Here is a 16,264-nt window from a genome sequence, read left to right as displayed (position 1 = left end):
GTTGGGTTGGAAAGGACCCTATAGACCACAGAACCACGGGATCACAGCACAGCTGGGTTGGAAACTGCCCTATAGATCACGCAATCAGCACAGCTGGGTTGGAAAGGACCCTATAGACCACAGAACCACGGGATCACAGCACTGTTGGTTGGAGGGGAGCCCCCAGCCCCCCCACAGCCGCAGGCTGGCTGCCCCCCAGCTGAGGCTGCCCATTGCCCCCCCACGGCCGCGGGCTCCCCCAGGCTGGGCCTCCCACAGCTCCGTACAGCACTGCCCCGACCCCACATCCCGTGTGTCCCATACCTGGATCTCCTCCCGGCTCAGGTGCGTGGCACACAGCTCACCATCGCACGGCCGCTCCCAGCTGCCCTCGAAGCTCTGCAGGCTCAGGTAGAACTCGGAGCCGTCCCGCAGGCGGTGCCGCACCCAGCGGGGTTTGGTGCTCCCTGCAACCCGCAGACGGCTGCTGTGGCACCCCCGGGGCTGAGCGCCCTCCCTGCAGGGGGGGATCCCATCCCCGGGCCGTACCCCTCGGCTTCTTGGTGGCCGCCAGTGCCTGCAGCTCCTCCTGGTACAGCGCGGCGCAGGCGTCCACCACCCCACGCAGCGCCACGTCGGGGTTCCGCAGCACCCGCAGCGTCTGCGCCGCCCGCCCTTCCCGGATGGCCTGGTTGATGGCGGCCGTGCCCAGGGCCACTGCGGGGATGAGGGTGGGGTGAGGGTCGGGGAGGGGAGGGGGAGTGCAGAGATGAGGGGCTCGGGGGGAGGGAGTATGGGGTGGACAGGTGGGGGGCTCAGGGGGACAGAGTGCAGAGATGAGGGGCTCGGGGGGAGGGAGTATGGGGTGGAGAGGTGGGGGGCTTGGGGGTGACAGAGTGCAGAGGTGGGGGGCTTGGGGAGAGGGAGTATGGGGGGGGGAGAGGGAGTATGGGGGGGGGAGAGGGAGTATGGGGGGGGGAGAGGTGGGGGATTTGGGGGGGCAGAGTGCAGAGGTGGGGGGCTTAGGGAGGACAGAGGGGGGGTCTCAGGGATAGGGATTAGAGATGGGGACTGGGAGAGGAGAGATTGAGGAGGAGGAGTGCAGAGATGGGATGGGGTGGAGGAATTCGGGAGGAGGGGTGCGGGGGGGGGGTTGGGGAGGAGTGCAGAGATGGGGGGCTCAGGGAGTGCTGAGAGGGGCTCAGAGAGGGAGCGTGGGGTGGGGGGATGGGAGCCTCAGGGAGGATGGATGCAGAGATGGGAAGCGTGGGGGGACAGAGCACAGAGATGGGGGTTCGGGGTGGAGGCAGACATCGTCCCCTTCCCTGCGCCCTCCCCCCAGCAGAGCCCCCCGGCACTCACTGCGCCTCACCGCCGCCGTCTCCTCGTTGGCCGCGCGCACCCCGCGCTCGATCTCCTCCCACCACAGCTCAGCTCCATCGTCCCCGCTGGCCTGAGGGGTGGGGGGACGGCGTCCAGCCCAGCTGGGCAGCCCCCAGCCCAGGCGGGCACAGCCCCCAGCCCAGCACCATGTGGCACTGCGCTGCCCTTCGTGCACCCACCCTATGGCCCCCCAACCCCCACCCCATGGCCCCCAACGCCACAGCCCCCCAACCCCCACCCCACGGTCCCCAACCCCACAGCCACCCACCCCCACCCCACGGCCCCCCACCCCACACCTGTGCTTTGGCCGCCCGCGCACGGCTGAGGACGCGGTGGTAGCGCCCGGCGTTGGGCAGAGCCACGTCAGGCAGAGCGGCCGCGGGCAGCAGCAGCGCCGCCAACGTCCTCTGCGGGTCCGCGTGGCGCAGCGCCGCGTTGATCCGCTGCACCGCCAGCAGCCCTGCGGGGATGGGAGGCTGTGGGGCTCAGCCCCACGGGGCCGGGTGCCCCACGGTGCACGTAGGGCTGCGGGGCTCCCAGCCCCCTCCCGGGGGGACCTGGCGTGGCACAACTCACGGTCGGTCTCGTCTTGCACCGAGGCGTTGGTGGCGTTCACGCTGTCCTGGATGTCCGTCCAGCTCAGGAACTCCGCTCCTTCCTTCCTCAGCTGCTCCTTCAGCTGCAGCAAGGCGTCAAAGTACCTGCAAAAGGGGGGGAGGGGGGGAATGTGGGGCCGTGCAGAGGGGCTGGGTGACCTCAGGGGCCTTTCCAACCTTACTGAGCCCAGACGTGGGCACAGATGGACGGATGGTTGGGCTGCAGTGGGGTGGGGATGGGGCGGGTTGGACTTGGAGGGCTCCTCCAAGCTGAGCGATGCCGCGGGTGAGTGGGCACAGAGCGGCCGTGGGCTGACAGCTGGACGTGGTGGAGGCCCCCTCCAACCTGAACAGCTCCACGAGGGGGTGAAGCGGGGGTGGGTGATCTCAGAGGTCTCATCAGCCTTAATGGCCACGAGCGGGCAGAGCTGGATTAATGGTTGGATGGGATGACCTCGGGGGGCTCTTCCAACCTGAAGGGTTCTCTGAGTGCACTGTGGGAATGGGGTGAGGTTGGACTGGATGGTTTTGGGGGGAGGGGGCGGGGGGGGTCTTCCCCAGCTTGAAGGGTTCCGTGTGGGTGTGGTGGTGGGAATGGGGGGTGTTGGGATTGGATGGTCTTTTCCAACCATACAGAACCTACGATAGCAGGCAGGGAAGCCCCCTGCCCAGCCAGCCGCCTCTTCCCAGGTAAGTGGAGGGAGGGGCCATGAAACCACCGACCCCCTCCCCAGGGACCCCCCCCCCCACCACAGGGACCCCACTGACCCACCCCCATCCCTCACCGCTGTGCGTTCTCCTCCTCCACCCCCGACAGCCCCAGCGCGGGGCTGAGCAGACCACCCCAGAGCTCCTCGGGGTTCCCAGCATCCACAGCTCTGTTCACCAACGCCACGGCCGACAGCATCTCCACGGCCACAAACAGCTCCTCCTGCAGCAGCTCGCCCTGCACGGGGCAGAAACGCGCCCTGAGCCCCCACGGGACCCCCACCCTTCACACCCCACAGACACCCCACGGCCCCATTGGGAGCCGCAGCCCCCACCCGCGGGTGCTGTCGCTGCAGCAGTGCCAGTTGGTGTTGGTAGAGCGCGGCAGCGTGGGGGAAGGCGGCGGGGAGCTGTGCTGATGGCTCCAGCAGTGCTTGCAGCGTGGCAGCCGGGATCCCCCGCCGGATGGCCGCATTGATGGCACTCACAGCCCGCAGCACTGCGGAGGGAGCGGGGATGGGGTCGGGGCTGCAGGAGCCATGCTGAACTGCACCCCATTGCAGCCCCTCTGGATTCCATACTTCCCCCCCTCTCCTTCCTAGGCCACCCACACACTCCCATACCCCTCCCTCCCTCCCACCCACCCTCATCTGTAAGGTCAGGTCCCCCAGAGACCCCCCACAAACCGCGCTGCCCCATAACCCTCCGCTACACCACCCCACATCCCTCCTTTCATAGGATCCATTCCCACAGATCTCCCCCACCCTGACCCCCTATTGCTCCTACTGCAGCCCCCCCATACAACCCCACATCCCCATTCTCCATCCTATTTGTAGGGTCTGCCCAGCCCCCCCATACAACCCCACATCCCCATTCTCCATCCTATCTGTAGGGTCTGCCCACCCCCCCCAGCCCCCCCATAAAACCCCACATCCCCGTTCTCCATCCTATTTGTAGGGTCTGCCCATCCCCCCCATACAACCCCACATCCCCGTTCTCCATCCTATCTGTAGGGTCTGCCCACCCCCCCCCCAGCCCCACGCCCCCTCCATGCCCACTCACTGGCTCGCTCCTCCTCGCCCCTCTCGTTGGCCACCTGGATGCCCACGGCCACCTCCTCCTCATCCAGCAGCTCCACATAGCCCAGCTCCTATTGATACAGAAAGCATTGGGACCCCCCCACCTCCACCCTGAACCCCCCCAGCATGGGCACGGCTGCTCCGAGCCCCCACCAGAGCCTTCTGCTGCCGCTGCGCACGGAGCTGCTCCAGGCAGAGCTGCAGGTTGTCCCGCTGCAGGTGGGGGAGGCTCAGCGCGGGGTCCTGCAGCGCGCGGTGCAGCAGCAGCGCATCCCCTCTCTGCACAGCATCGTCCACCTCCTCCAGAGCCGCATGCACTGCCGGGGAGGGGGAACACAGTAGGGGTCAGAGCGAACCCCCACATCAAACGAAGCTGACGTCTCCCCGTGGAAATGCCCGGTGGGGCCTCAGCCCCCCCCCAAAGGAGAGCGGGCGCGCAGCTCACCATTCACCCTGCTGATGTTCTCCTGGATCTCCGCCTGCGTCAGGCAGTGGGTGTAGATGTCCCCTCCTTCTGCCGGGACCTGTGGGTGCCACAGTCACCGCCCTGCGCCCTCCGCTCCCTTCCCAACCCCCATCCCAAAGAAGAAAGAGGGAAAAAAAAAGACCAACCCCCTCCATTTCCCACTGATTTCCCCTGGCCCAGCCCTGCAGGAGCCGAGTGCCACCCTCATCCCACCTTCCCTGGTTCTCACCCACTCCCTGCCGCCGCCCTTCTCCCTCTGAGCCCCCCGCAGCACATCCTGGTAAGCGGCCGCCAGCGCCGTGCGCAGCCCCCGCAGCATCGCCCCGGGGTGGAGCAGCGCCTCCATGGTGCGCCCCACATCCCCGCGCTCCACTGCCACGTTGATGGCCAACACCGCCGCGTGCACTGCAAAGGAGACGTGTGAGGCCGCCCACCCGCCGAGACCCCCCCGGGGCAGCCCCACATCTGAAGGTCGGGGGGTAGCAAAGGGAGCCCCCCCCCGTCCCCCAGCACACATCACCTGCTGCCTCATCCAGAGAGAGCTCATCGGCCAGGATGCCCCCGATGCGGCCGAACGCGGGCAGCTGCAGCCCCAGCTTCTCCAGCTCCCGCCCCGCGTCGCTGATCTCCTCCTCTGGAGCAGCAGCGGGGAGGGGGGGATGGCACCGCTCAGCCCTGAGCATCGCCACCCCCCCGACCCCACCCCCCCGGAGGGACCCCAGAGCCGCAGCCCCCACGCAGGGCCATACCCGTGAAGTCCACCTTCCCGGACAGGTCCTGGATCTGCGGGGCCAACCCCAGCTTGAACAGATACAGACTGCGGGACGGAGCGCACCGTCAGTACCCATCCCAGGGCTGGGACAGGAGAGGGCTCCGCAGCCCCACAGCCCCCGAGCGGGGCGGCCCCACCACTGGGGACAGCGGGGAGAGGTCCCGCTCCTATGGTGACACACCCCGCCCCCCAACCCCCCACCTGAGCGCATGGAGGCAGTACACCGCCCGCGGCATGTTCTTCTTGTCGTAGATGTCGGTGGTCTCCGGGTGGAAGATCTGAGGGCGGCAGCAAAGTGGGTCCCGGGGGTCCCACAGTGACACCAAGCAGTCATCGGGGGGAGGAGGGGGGGGGGGAGACTTTGGGATGGGCCCAAAGTGAGGGGGGGGGGCAGTAAGGGGGGACCCAGGAACAGGGACACAGCTGGGGGGGGGGGGGGGGGGACATGGGGATGGATGGATGGATGGTGGGACACAGCAGAGGAAGGATGCAGGGAAAGGGGGGTGGGGGACACAATGGAGGGGACTCTGGGACAAGAACACTTTGGGGGAGGGGGGGGAACGACCCAGAGTCAGGGATACAGTCGATGGAGGGGGGGGGGACGACACAACAGAGGCATGGACACTGTTGGGGGAGGGGGGATGACACAACGGAGGGGACCCAGGGACAAGGTCAGCGGGAGGGGGGGGGGGGGACACAGGGAAGAGGGAGTGGGGGGGTCTTCAGAGGGGACCCAGAAATGTTGGGGGAGGGGCAGGGGGGCAGCAGAGGGGGGATTACCCAGGGACAAGGGATGGGGGGTGGGGGGGACGCAGGGGTGTAGGAACACCACAGGGGGGAAACAGCAGAAGGGATCCAGGGATGAGGGAGCGGGGAGGACACGGCGGGGGATATCCAGGAGCAGGGGGATGGGGGGATGGGGGGGGCAAGAACAATGGGGGGGTCCTCACCGAGGGCAGCCCGAGGCGGCTCATGGCACAGCGCCAGTGGTTGATGTTATCTGTGTGCCGGAAGTGCAGCCCACTCGTCTGAGTGAGAACGGAGCAGACGGGTCAGGGTGACACCCACCCCAAACACCCCCCTCCCCGCTGCCCCCCAAACCAGCCCAACCCTCAGGGTCCATTTCCACCCTCAGTCCCAAAGGTGACGGCACCCACGAAGCTGAGAGGACCCCCCCAACCCCCAAAACCCATTTGCTATTATGCACCCCAGAGAGGCTTCAAGCTGCCACCTGCAGGTCGGCCCTATAGGGCCCACCCCCCTCACCCTGTAGCGCGTCTGCTGGGGGTCGTAGATCCTCGCGGGGGGGACGGCGTCAGGGGCGAAGCGGTGTCCCAGCCTGGCCAGCAGCACGCCATTGCGCAGGTTCTCCTCCAGCTCCGTGGGGGGAGGCAGCTCCTCACCCAGGCAGGCCTCCATCCAGCTGGGGGAGGGGGTGAAGGGGGGGGGGGGGGTCACAGAAGGGTGGCACTGAGCTCCACCCCCCCCCTCCCACCCCCATCTGTGTTCATGGGGAAGGTCAGCCCCCCCAACCTCCCCCCTCCTACAGCCCTCGCTCATCCCTGGGCCTTATCTCTCCTGCGACGTTGGACCCCCCACCCCCCCACGCTGGGGGTGTTTCGGAGCCGGGGGGGTCCCGGCCTCACCGCTTGGCCTCCTCCAGGCGGCACAGGTATTGGTAGGCGACGTTCTGCCGCCGCTGCTCGTCCATCTGCTCCGCGCTGGGCCGCTCCCCTGCAGCGGGGACCCTCACGTTAACCCCCCCATGTCACCCCCACCCCGTGTCCCCCGGGGGGGGAGGGGGTACCGAGGTGTAGCGGTGCCATAGAGACCCCCCCCCCCAGTTTCTCCCTCAGAGCCCTGAGCCTCCAACTGAGGGTTGGAATGGGGGGGGGGGAGGGGGGAGAAGTACAGCGGGGCGGCGGCTTTGGGATCTCCACGGCACCGCAGGGATGGGGGACCCCTCCCAAAGGGGGGAGCGGGGGGGGGCAGCAGCGCTCCCAGCCCCAAACACCCCCCGCACTCCAACACCTCCCAGACGCAAAACACCCCCCAATATCCGCACAGCCCCCAAACAACCCCCAGCCCCAAACACACCCCTGGACCCCAAAAGCACCACCCGCAGCTCCACAAACATTAACCCCCCCCCCCCCGACCCCAAAGCAGCCGCACGGCGCACTTCTCCCCTCCCCCCCCCGCTCACATTGCGGCCGCTCCGCTCCGTCCATGGCCGCAATTTGAATCTCCCGCCGGGGGTCACGTGATGCCGCGGGGAGGTGTCATGTGATGCCGCGGGGGTGTGTCACGTGATGCTGCTGGGGTGCGTCACGTGGCGCCGCCCGGGGGCTGCTGGGAATTGTAGTCCGTGACGTCGGCACTGCGGCGGGGTCGCATTCAGTGGGGCGCAGCGGGGGCGGTGCCGGGGGGGTCCCGGGCTGCGGTACCCCGTACGGCTCCGAACCCCAACACGGCCGCACCCGGCTGTGTCCCCGTCACGTCATACATACACATATCTCTCTATATCCATAGAGATGAGGAAGATGGAGTAAGTTATGAGCACGAAGGCTGAAGCTGCTGTCTGTCCAGCCATCCAAAAACCCTCTGGGCCTTCAGTTAAAGGCAAGCCAGGTGTAATAAATACCCTCACAAACCAGAAAGCCCTGATGCTGGAGAACTACCAGCTTTGGGTGCTGGATAGACAGGACCTGAGTAACAGAGAATTAAAGGAGGAGAAGTTAATTCATTAGCAACGTTCGTATATAAGCTGGCAACAACTTCTGCACAGCCAGCGTGAAAATATACGCCATACTTCGTCACACTGCCAGAGTATCGCGCACAAAGTGAAGGGGCAATTCGTGGTCTGCCTCGGGGGGTGTCTGAAGAAGGTATTGAGGGGGGTCTGCCCCCCCCCCCCCAAACCATACCCTTTGCTTAACAGACTGAAGGAAATCACCATATCCGGGACAAGAAGAGCACGGAGATATCTTGGAGGCAGCGGGACGGCTCCTGACTGACACCAGATAACAGGCGAATTAACAACTAATTAACAGATGTAAACCTGGAGCACGCAGCCAGTGGGAAAGGGGAGGAGGGGGGGAGCCAAGGGGGGGCAACGAGGTACAAAAGGTGTCCTATGGTGTCCATAACTGCGCTCTGCTGCCTGTGGGGCGCCCGGCAATCGCAAATAAAATCTGCTTTGAGCAGAGATATACCGCCCGGGCAGAATTATTTGGCCATTTCCAACAGTAGGGACAAAGGCTGCAGCTCTGCCCAGCCCGCTGAAACACTCAGCCTTCCTCATGTTTGGTGCTGGGCAGATAAGACCCGAGGAGCAGAGAACGTAAGGAGGAGAAGTTAAATAATTGGCAGTATGGTTGTGTAGCTAGCAATAATTAATGTCCTAATCAGCGTGAATGTACATGTCCTATTTTGTCGCACACGCTGCAAAGGTATCCCACACGAGATGGATCAAACCAGAGAACAAGCCGTGATGTGCCCCTGGAGGAGCCTGAAGGGGCATCAGGAAGGGCTGGCATCCCCTCATGAAGGGCTGATATCCCCCATGAAGGGCTGATATCCACAATGAAGGGCTGGCATCTCCTCATGAAGGGCTGATATCCACAATGAAGGGCTGATATCCCCGATGAAGGGCTGATACCCCCAATGAAGGGCTGGCATCCCCAATGAAGGGCTGATATCCCCAATGAAGGGCTGATATCCCCCGATGAAGGGCTGTCACCCCCCAATGAAGGGCTGATATCCCCAATGAAGGGCTGATATCCCTGATGAAGGGCTGTCACCCCCCGTTGAAGGGCTGTCACCCCCCATGAAGGGCTGATATCCCCGTTGAAGGGCTGTCACCCCCCATGAAGGGCTGATATCCCCGATGAAGGGCTGGCACCCCCCAATGAAGGGCTGGTATCCCCTCATGAAGGGCTGATATCCCCAATGAAGGGCTGGCATCCCTGATGAAGGGCTGATATCCCTGATGAAGGGCTGACACCCCCCAATGAAGGGCTGATATCCCCAATGAAGGGCTGATATCCCCAATGAAGGGCTGATATCCCCAGTGAAGGGCTGTCACCCCCCGATGAAGGGCTGGCATGCCCCGATGAAGGGCTGATATCCCCCATGAAGGGCTGGCATCTGCTGATGAAGGGCTGATATCCCCCATGAAGGGCTGATATCCCTGATGAAGGGCTGGCATCCCCCAATGAAGGGCTGATACCCCCAATGAAGGGCTGTCACCCCTCGATGAAGGGCTGGCTTCAGTAAGGCTGTGAACCCGGGGTACCCCCGATGGGGAAACGGGGCAGGGGGTGGGCGCGGGGAAGACGAGGCACAAAGGCTGCCCTGTCGTGCCCATGGGAGCGCTCCGCATTGCGGGGTGGCGGCCATTGCAATGCCAATGAAGTCTGCTTGGATCAGAGATACAGCCCTGACATCATTTGGGGGTTTCCAGCGTCCCCCGAGTGCGGGCTGTTACCAACCTGCTGGGTTAGCTGTGCTTCGGGCTGGGAGAGGAGGGCGATGTTTCCCCATCACAGCTGTGTCCCCATCACAGCTGTGTCACCCCCCCATCCACAGGCTGGTTGTGTCACACAGCATGGCAGTGTGTCCCTCACAGCAGTGTCCCCATCACAGCTATGTTCCCATCACAGCTATGTCACCCATCACAGCTGTGTCACCCCCCCATCCACAGGCTGGTTGTGTCCCCCAGCATGGCAGTGTCCCCCTCACACTGTGTCAGCCCCATATCACAGGCTGGTTGTGTCCCCCTCACACCGTGTCAGCCCCATATCACAGGCTGGTTGTGTCCCCCTCACACTGTGTCACCCCCATATCACAGGCTGGTCGTGTCCCCCTCACACTGTGTCACCCCCATATCACAGGCTGGTTGTGTCACACAGCATGGCAGTGTCCCCCTCACACTGTGTCACCCCCATATCACAGGCTGGTTGTGTCCCCCTCACACTGTGTCACCCCCATATCACAGGCTGGTCGTGTCCCCCTCACACTGTGTCAGCCCCATATCACAGGCTGGTTGTGTCCCCCTCACACTGTGTCACCCCCATATCACAGGCTGGTCGTGTCCCCCAGCATGGCAGTGTCCCCCTCACACTGTCAGCCCCATATCACAGGCTGGTTGTGTCCCCCAGCATGGCAGTGTCCCCCTCACACTGTGTCAGCCCCATATCACAGGCTGGTTGTGTCCCCCTCACACCGTGTCAGCCCCATATCACAGGCTGGTTGTGTCCCCCTCACACTGTGTCACCCCCATATCACAGGCTGGTCGTGTCCCCCAGCACAGCCCACTGGCGCTGCTCACCATGGCACAGTGACAGAGCGGTAATTGGAGCCATCGGGGCCATCTCCAGGGGGGCCCTCCCGGGAGCGCACACTGACGCAGCGCACAGCACCGCCCGGCGGCTGCGGGGTTGGGGTCACTCCAGGGACCCTCCCCGGGGGGGGGGGGGTGGGCGCTGCAGCCACGGTCGCCCCCTCCCCAGATCCGTGAGTAAATGCCACGGGAAAAAGCAGAGGGGGTGGTTGGGGCGGGGGGGGACCCCGAGCAGCCGCCGCGTCCCACCGCACCGCCACGGAGGGGACACCCACAGCCCCATCCGCTGCTCTCAGCCCCCCAACCTCGGGCACCTCTGGGGAGGAAGGCGGCTCTCCTCCCATTTTGGCAGCAAATTGGACTCACACTGCGCCGGGGGTTCGGGTCAGGTGTTGGGGATCATTCCTCCTCTGGAAGAGAGCTCATTGGAACCGCTCCATTTTAGGAGGGGGGGGGGGGGTTCAGTGTCCCTGGAGGAGTTCAGGCACCGCAGATATGGGGCACACAGGGACGTGGTAAGGGGGGATGGGGGCATGGGGTGGGGGTGGGGGTCTTCTCCAGCCTTAATGACTCCAGGAGTGGGAAAGGTGCCCGTGGGTCAACGGGTGGGCTTGGCAATCTGAGGTATTTCCAGATGGAACAGTTCCATGAGTGGGTCCGTTTTTTTTGGGGGGGGGGGGCTGAATGGGGTGTCCTTGGGGTTCTATTCCAACGGGAACGATTCCATGATCTGTGAACGGTGCACCCGGCGGGGATGGGCTGACGGCTGGACTGAGTCGTAGAGCTGTCTCCCACCTTAATGACCCTCCGCCTCTGCGCTTGTCCCCAGGAGGACCCCCCGGTGCTCCCCTCACAGCCGCTGGCTCAGCTCACCCCTACCCATGGCTTCTGAGGAGCCCACGACCCCCCCGGCCCCCGCAGCCCCCGGGAGGAAACGTCGGAGGAAAGGGAAGGAGAAACCCATTTTGGGGGAGGGGGACAACGCGGAGGATGGGGACGACGGCGCGGGGCGGGTGGCCGAAATCGAGGGGCTGACGCGGGCCGGGTGCCGGGCGCTGGGGCTGGGGGACACGCGGGGGGCACTGGGCTGCTTCAGGAGGGCGGTGGGGCTCTCGCTGCGCACCCCCACCCCCCGGCTGCGCAGGGATTGCGCCTTCCGCCTGGGGGCCGCCTACGTGGAGGCCGGGAAGCCCAGGAAGGGGCTGAAATTCCTCCTCAAATCCCAACCGTCGGACGGGGAACGGCCGGAGGGGCTCCGTTTCGACGTCGCCGCGGCTCACGAAGGGCTGCGGGATTTCCCGGAGGATCTGCGGGGTTCCGGCGGGGCCGCCCCGCGGGCGGGGAGCAGCGCGGTGATGGGCTGCTGCTACCTCGGCATGCGGGAGCCCGACAGAGCCGCCCGCTGCTTCCTGGAGGCGGCGCGGGGCTACGCGGGGATCCACCGCCCCGAGGCGGCCGCCGTGGCGCTGAGCAGAGCGAGCGGCTCCATGCTGCAGAGCGGCCGATTCGGGGCCGCCGAGGTCGCGGGGACCCTCGCCCAGTGCCGGGCACTCTGTGACAGCATCCCCGATCCAACCCTGCAGGGTAACGCCGCGCCGGGTCCTCTGCACTCACTGCATGGATGCATGACCCCAGCCCATCCCTCTGCTCCCACTGCATGGATGCACGACTCCAACCCATCCCTTTGCTCACATTGCATGGATGCACAGCCCCAACCCATCCCTTTGCTCCCATTGCATGGATGCATGACCTCAAACCATCCCTCTGCTCCCACTGCATGGATGCACGACTCCAACCCATCCCTCTGCTCCCACTGCATGGATGCACGACCTCAAACCATCCCTCTGCACTCACTGCATGGATGCACGACCCCAACCCATCCCTCTGCTCCCATTGCATGGATGCACAGCCCCAACCCATCCCTCTGCTCCCATTGCACAGATGCACAACTCCAACCCATCCCTCTGCACTCACTGCATGGATGCACGACCCCAGCCCATCCCTCTGCTCCCATTGCACGGATGCACAGCCCCAACCCATCCCTCTGCACTGCATGGATGCACGACCCCAACCCATCCCTCTGCTCCCATTGCATGGATGCATGACCCCAGCCCATCCTTCTGCACTCACTGCATGGATCCATGACCCCAACCCATCCCTCTGCACCCATTGCATGGATGCACAGCCCCAACTCATCCCTCTGCACTCACTGCATGGATGCACGACCCCAACCCATCCCTCTGCTCCCACTGCATGGATGCACGACCCCAACCCATCCCTCTGCCCCCACTGCATGGATGCACGACCCCAACCCATCCCTCTGCCCTTACTGCATGTATGCATGACCCCAACCCAACGTTCCCTCTGTGCCCCCCAGGGAAGCTCTACAACGACATCGGCCTCGGCTACTCCCAGCTGCGCATCTTCCCGCTGGCTGCAGAGAGCTTTGAGCGCGCGCTCACCGCATGCCGTGGAGCACCGGGATGCAGCGGGGAGGCTGCAGTGCTGCAGAACCTGGGTGCTGCCCGCAACGCACTGCGACGCTTCAACGCAGCCCTGGCCCCACACCGCCGAGCGGCAGCGCTGCACGGTACGGCATCACGGCCACGCTCTGTGGAGGGGGGTGGTACAGAAATGAACCCCCGGTGACGAATTGCAGGCGCTGCGGGGAACCGGAGGGCGCAGGGACAGTGCTTCGGGAACTTGGCGTACGCCTTCAGCCAGCTCGGGGAGCACGAGGCTGCAGCAGAGAACTACCTGCACGCCCTGCAGGCCTTCCGCGACTCGGGTAAGGGGCAGCATCCCCAGGAGACCCTGGAGCCGCACGCTGGAACCGTGCCTCAGCCAGCAGGGCTTGCAGCGAGCCCCACACTGCTGCACTGTGCAGCCAGCACCGATGCAGCCCTTTGGCACACAGGGGATGTACACGGGCAGTGCAAAGCGTGTGAGGGGCTGGGGGCTGCCCGCTTCCACCTGGGGGACCCCCAGAGGGCTGTCGGGCACTACCAGGAGGCCCTGAGGCTGCTGTCCCGCTGCCAGGTACAGGGGACCCTGGGGATGGACCCTACGGTGCATGGCATGCGCCAACCGTCCCCTGGGGATGGCCTCAGTGGGGTCTCCTGCACAGGGCACCCCCAGGGCGGATGGTGAACGGATTGTCACCGAGCTGACCCGCACCCTTCAGCTGCAGCTCTGCCTCCGGCCCACTCCGGCCCTGGTGAGCAGCCCCCCATTATGGGGGTCGGGATCGGGGAGGCCGGTGAGGCATGGGGACAGCAGCAAAGCTCTGCGCGCTCCTGAGCCGTGCTTGCATGCACCGAGGGGGGGTTGGTTGGTTGGTGGATGGGGACACGCATGCACAGACCCCGTGCCACCCCATCATCATGTTGCTGCCCCACAGGACCTCGTTCCGCTGCAGTTCTGCTCCCCACTGCCCCACATCAGTGGGACGCAGCTACGGGGACGCACGGTGTGAGTAGGATTCTGCCCTGTGCTCCTCTGAGGGGCGCTCCCAGCATTGCCATGGGATAAATCTTCCCTCCCGCATCCCCAGCTCCTTCCGGGACACAGCGCGGGGTGGGGGTGAAGCTGCACAGGGGGATCCGCCCAGGGGGTCAGGTAAGGGGGTGTGCAGGGCCAGAGTGTGTAGGGTTGTTGCCATGGGGGATGGAGCCCACCCGTGCGTGGGGAAGCGCTGTGTTCACTCCCATCCGGGCACAGCCCTGGAAAGAAACTTTCCTTCCAGAAGTGGGGGTGGGCAATTTGAGCAGGTTGGGGGGGGTGGAGGGGAGGGGGGACAGAAGTAAAATATCCCCCCCCACCCGAACAACGATCCAACGAGGAACCTCCTGCAAACCATAACGATGCATTTCCTCAGCACCAAAGCTCCGCCACCCCCCCGCACTCCCACCCTCAATCCCTGCAGTGATAGCACTACGAGCAGCCCCGGAGCCCCCCCGCAGCACCAGGGCCGGACCCGGGGGCCGGGGGGGCTGCACGGTGCTGTCTCAGCTCTGCAGTCTCCTGTGAGCGCCGGGAGGAACACGGAGCAGAGCTGCGCTTCCACCACCCAACGCGGCACGGAGCTGACTGCTTTCCTTGTGCTCTAAGATCCTCCTCCATAAAGGTGTGCTTTCATAGAACCATGGAATCATTACGGTTGGAAAAGATCCCCAGGAGCCCCAACCCCAACCCCAACCCGGCCCCCCAAACCACATCCCCATGTGCCACATCTCCGCGGTGCCTGAACGCCTCCAGGGACGGTGACCCCTTCCCCCTTCTTGGGCAGTTTCAGTGACTGCTCTTCAGGAGAAGAAATGAACCCCAACCCGACCCCCCCGGCGCAGTGTGAGCCCATCACCTCTTGTCCCATCATTGTGACCTGGGAACAGAGGGCGACCCCCATGGGGCCACACAGGGTCTGACACAAGCCAGGGTCCCAAAGGCCTTCTGGGCCTCCTGGGCACAGTGCTGGCTCATGGGCAACCGTTGGTCAACCACTGGCCAACCACTGGTCAGCTGTTGGTCAACCACTGGCCAACCATTGGTCAATTGTTGGTCAACCATTGGCCAACCATCAGTCAACCATTGGTCAGCTGTTGGTCAACCAATGGCCAACCATTGGTCAGCTGTTGGTCAACCCCTGGCCAACCATTGGTCAGCTGTTGGACAACCGCTGGCCAACCATTGGTCAGCTGTTGGTCAACCAATGCCCAACCATTGGTCAGCTGTTGGTCAACTACTGGCCAACCATTGGTCAGCTGTTGGTCAACTACTGGCCAACCATTGGTCAACTGTTGGTCAACCGCTGGCCAACCACTGGTCAGCTGTTGGTCAACCACTGGCCAACCATTGGTCAATTGTTGGTCAACCATTGGCCAGCCATCAGTCAACCACTGGTCAACTGTTGGTCAACCATCTGCCAATCATTTGTCAAACATTTGTCAACCACTGGCCAACTGTTGGTCAACCATCAGTCAACCATTGGTCCACCATTGGTCAACTGCTGGTCAAACATTGGCCAACCATTTGTCAGCCATTGGTCAACCAGAACACCATTGGCCTTCTGGGCCACCTGGGCACAACACTGCCTCACGGTCAGCTGAGTGCTGACCAACCAGAGCAGAGGAAGGGAAGGGTTGGGGTCGTGCACCCCATGCACCAGGAGCAGAGCGGTGGGTTGGGGCCGTGCATCTCATGCAATGGAAGCAGAGGAAGGGTTGGGTTGGGGTCTTTGCATCCCGGGGTCACCATCCCTGCCCCTTTGCTGAGGGTTCATCGGGAGGAAGCTGTGCTGTACGTGGAGCCATGCGCCCACTGCAACACAGAGCAAAGCGGTGCAACACAAGGCAATGCAACACAGAGCAACACAGAGCAATGAGGTGCAACACAAGGCAATGCAACACAGAGCAACACAGAGCAATGCAGTGCAACACAAGGCAATGCAACACAGAGCAATGCGGTGCAACGCAAGGCAATGCAACACAGAGCAACACAGAGCAATGAGGTGCAATGCAAGGCAATGCAACAAAGAGCAACGCAGTGCAACAGAGTGCAATACCATGCAGTGCAACACAACACAGTGCAACACAGGGCAACAGCGCAATACAACACAACATAGTGCAATACAGCGCAAAGCAATGCAACAGAGCACAGTGCAATGCAGTGCAACAGTGCAGTGCAACACAGTGCAACACAACACAGCACAGTGCAGTGCAACAGTGCAACACAGCACCGTGTAGCAAAACACAGGGCAGGGCAGTGCAATGCACTGCAACACAACACAACAGAGTGCAACATAACACAGTGTAGCACAACACACCACAGTGCAACACAGCACAGCACAATGCAATGCAACACAGCACAGCACAGTGCAACACAGTGCAACACAGTGTAACACCACAGAGCACAGTGCAATGTAAAGCAGGGCAGTGCAAAACA

At 63.9% G+C, this 16,264-nt stretch overlaps 2 protein-coding genes across 2 annotated transcripts in view; one reads left to right on the top strand and one right to left on the bottom strand.

Moving 5' to 3' along the window:
- Positions 1–7,245, bottom strand: part of LOC101749531 (ras GTPase-activating-like protein IQGAP3-like) — a 33,377-nt gene extending 26,132 nt beyond the window's left edge. Inside the window, 18 exon segments of the mRNA XM_040652464.2 lie at positions 304–446; positions 529–696; positions 1,342–1,432; positions 1,659–1,822; positions 1,939–2,063; positions 2,744–2,904; positions 3,002–3,165; positions 3,729–3,816; positions 3,899–4,062; positions 4,191–4,269; positions 4,441–4,616; positions 4,732–4,845; positions 4,961–5,028; positions 5,185–5,261; positions 5,934–6,011; positions 6,250–6,406; positions 6,630–6,717; positions 7,187–7,245. Of these exon segments, the coding sequence (XP_040508398.1) occupies positions 304–446; positions 529–696; positions 1,342–1,432; positions 1,659–1,822; positions 1,939–2,063; positions 2,744–2,904; positions 3,002–3,165; positions 3,729–3,816; positions 3,899–4,062; positions 4,191–4,269; positions 4,441–4,616; positions 4,732–4,845; positions 4,961–5,028; positions 5,185–5,261; positions 5,934–6,011; positions 6,250–6,406; positions 6,630–6,717; positions 7,187–7,211 (2,130 nt within the window). The 5' untranslated portion in view covers positions 7,212–7,245.
- Positions 7,246–10,704: 3,459 nt separating this feature from the next.
- Positions 10,705–14,466, top strand: TTC24 (tetratricopeptide repeat domain 24). Its single transcript, XM_025143532.2, has 9 exons — positions 10,705–10,839; positions 11,154–11,908; positions 12,702–12,914; positions 12,984–13,112; positions 13,242–13,363; positions 13,452–13,541; positions 13,725–13,795; positions 13,878–13,942; positions 14,202–14,466. Exons 1-9 carry the CDS (start codon positions 10,820–10,822, stop codon positions 14,351–14,353), a joined length of 1,617 nt encoding a protein of 538 aa, XP_024999300.2. The 5' UTR covers positions 10,705–10,819; the 3' UTR covers positions 14,354–14,466.
- Positions 14,467–16,264: the final 1,798 nt, after the last annotated feature.

The sequence above is a fragment of the Gallus gallus genome, chromosome 25 (assembly GCF_016699485.2).
Source record: "Gallus gallus isolate bGalGal1 chromosome 25, bGalGal1.mat.broiler.GRCg7b, whole genome shotgun sequence".
Lineage (NCBI taxonomy): Eukaryota > Metazoa > Chordata > Aves > Galliformes > Phasianidae > Gallus > Gallus gallus.
Note: the sequence above shows the minus strand (reverse complement) of the source record. Positions and strands in the feature narration are given on the sequence as shown.

Excerpts from the sequence above, each read along its gene's own strand:
- TTC24 (XM_025143532.2), top strand. The coding sequence starts at position 10,820 with ATGGGGCACACAGGGACGTG. Across the intron at positions 11,909-12,701 it reads CCCCGATCCAACCCTGCAGG|GGAAGCTCTACAACGACATC; the intron begins GTAACGCCGCGC and ends TGTGCCCCCCAG. Across the intron at positions 13,364-13,451 it reads GGCTGCTGTCCCGCTGCCAG|GGCACCCCCAGGGCGGATGG; the intron begins GTACAGGGGACC and ends TCTCCTGCACAG.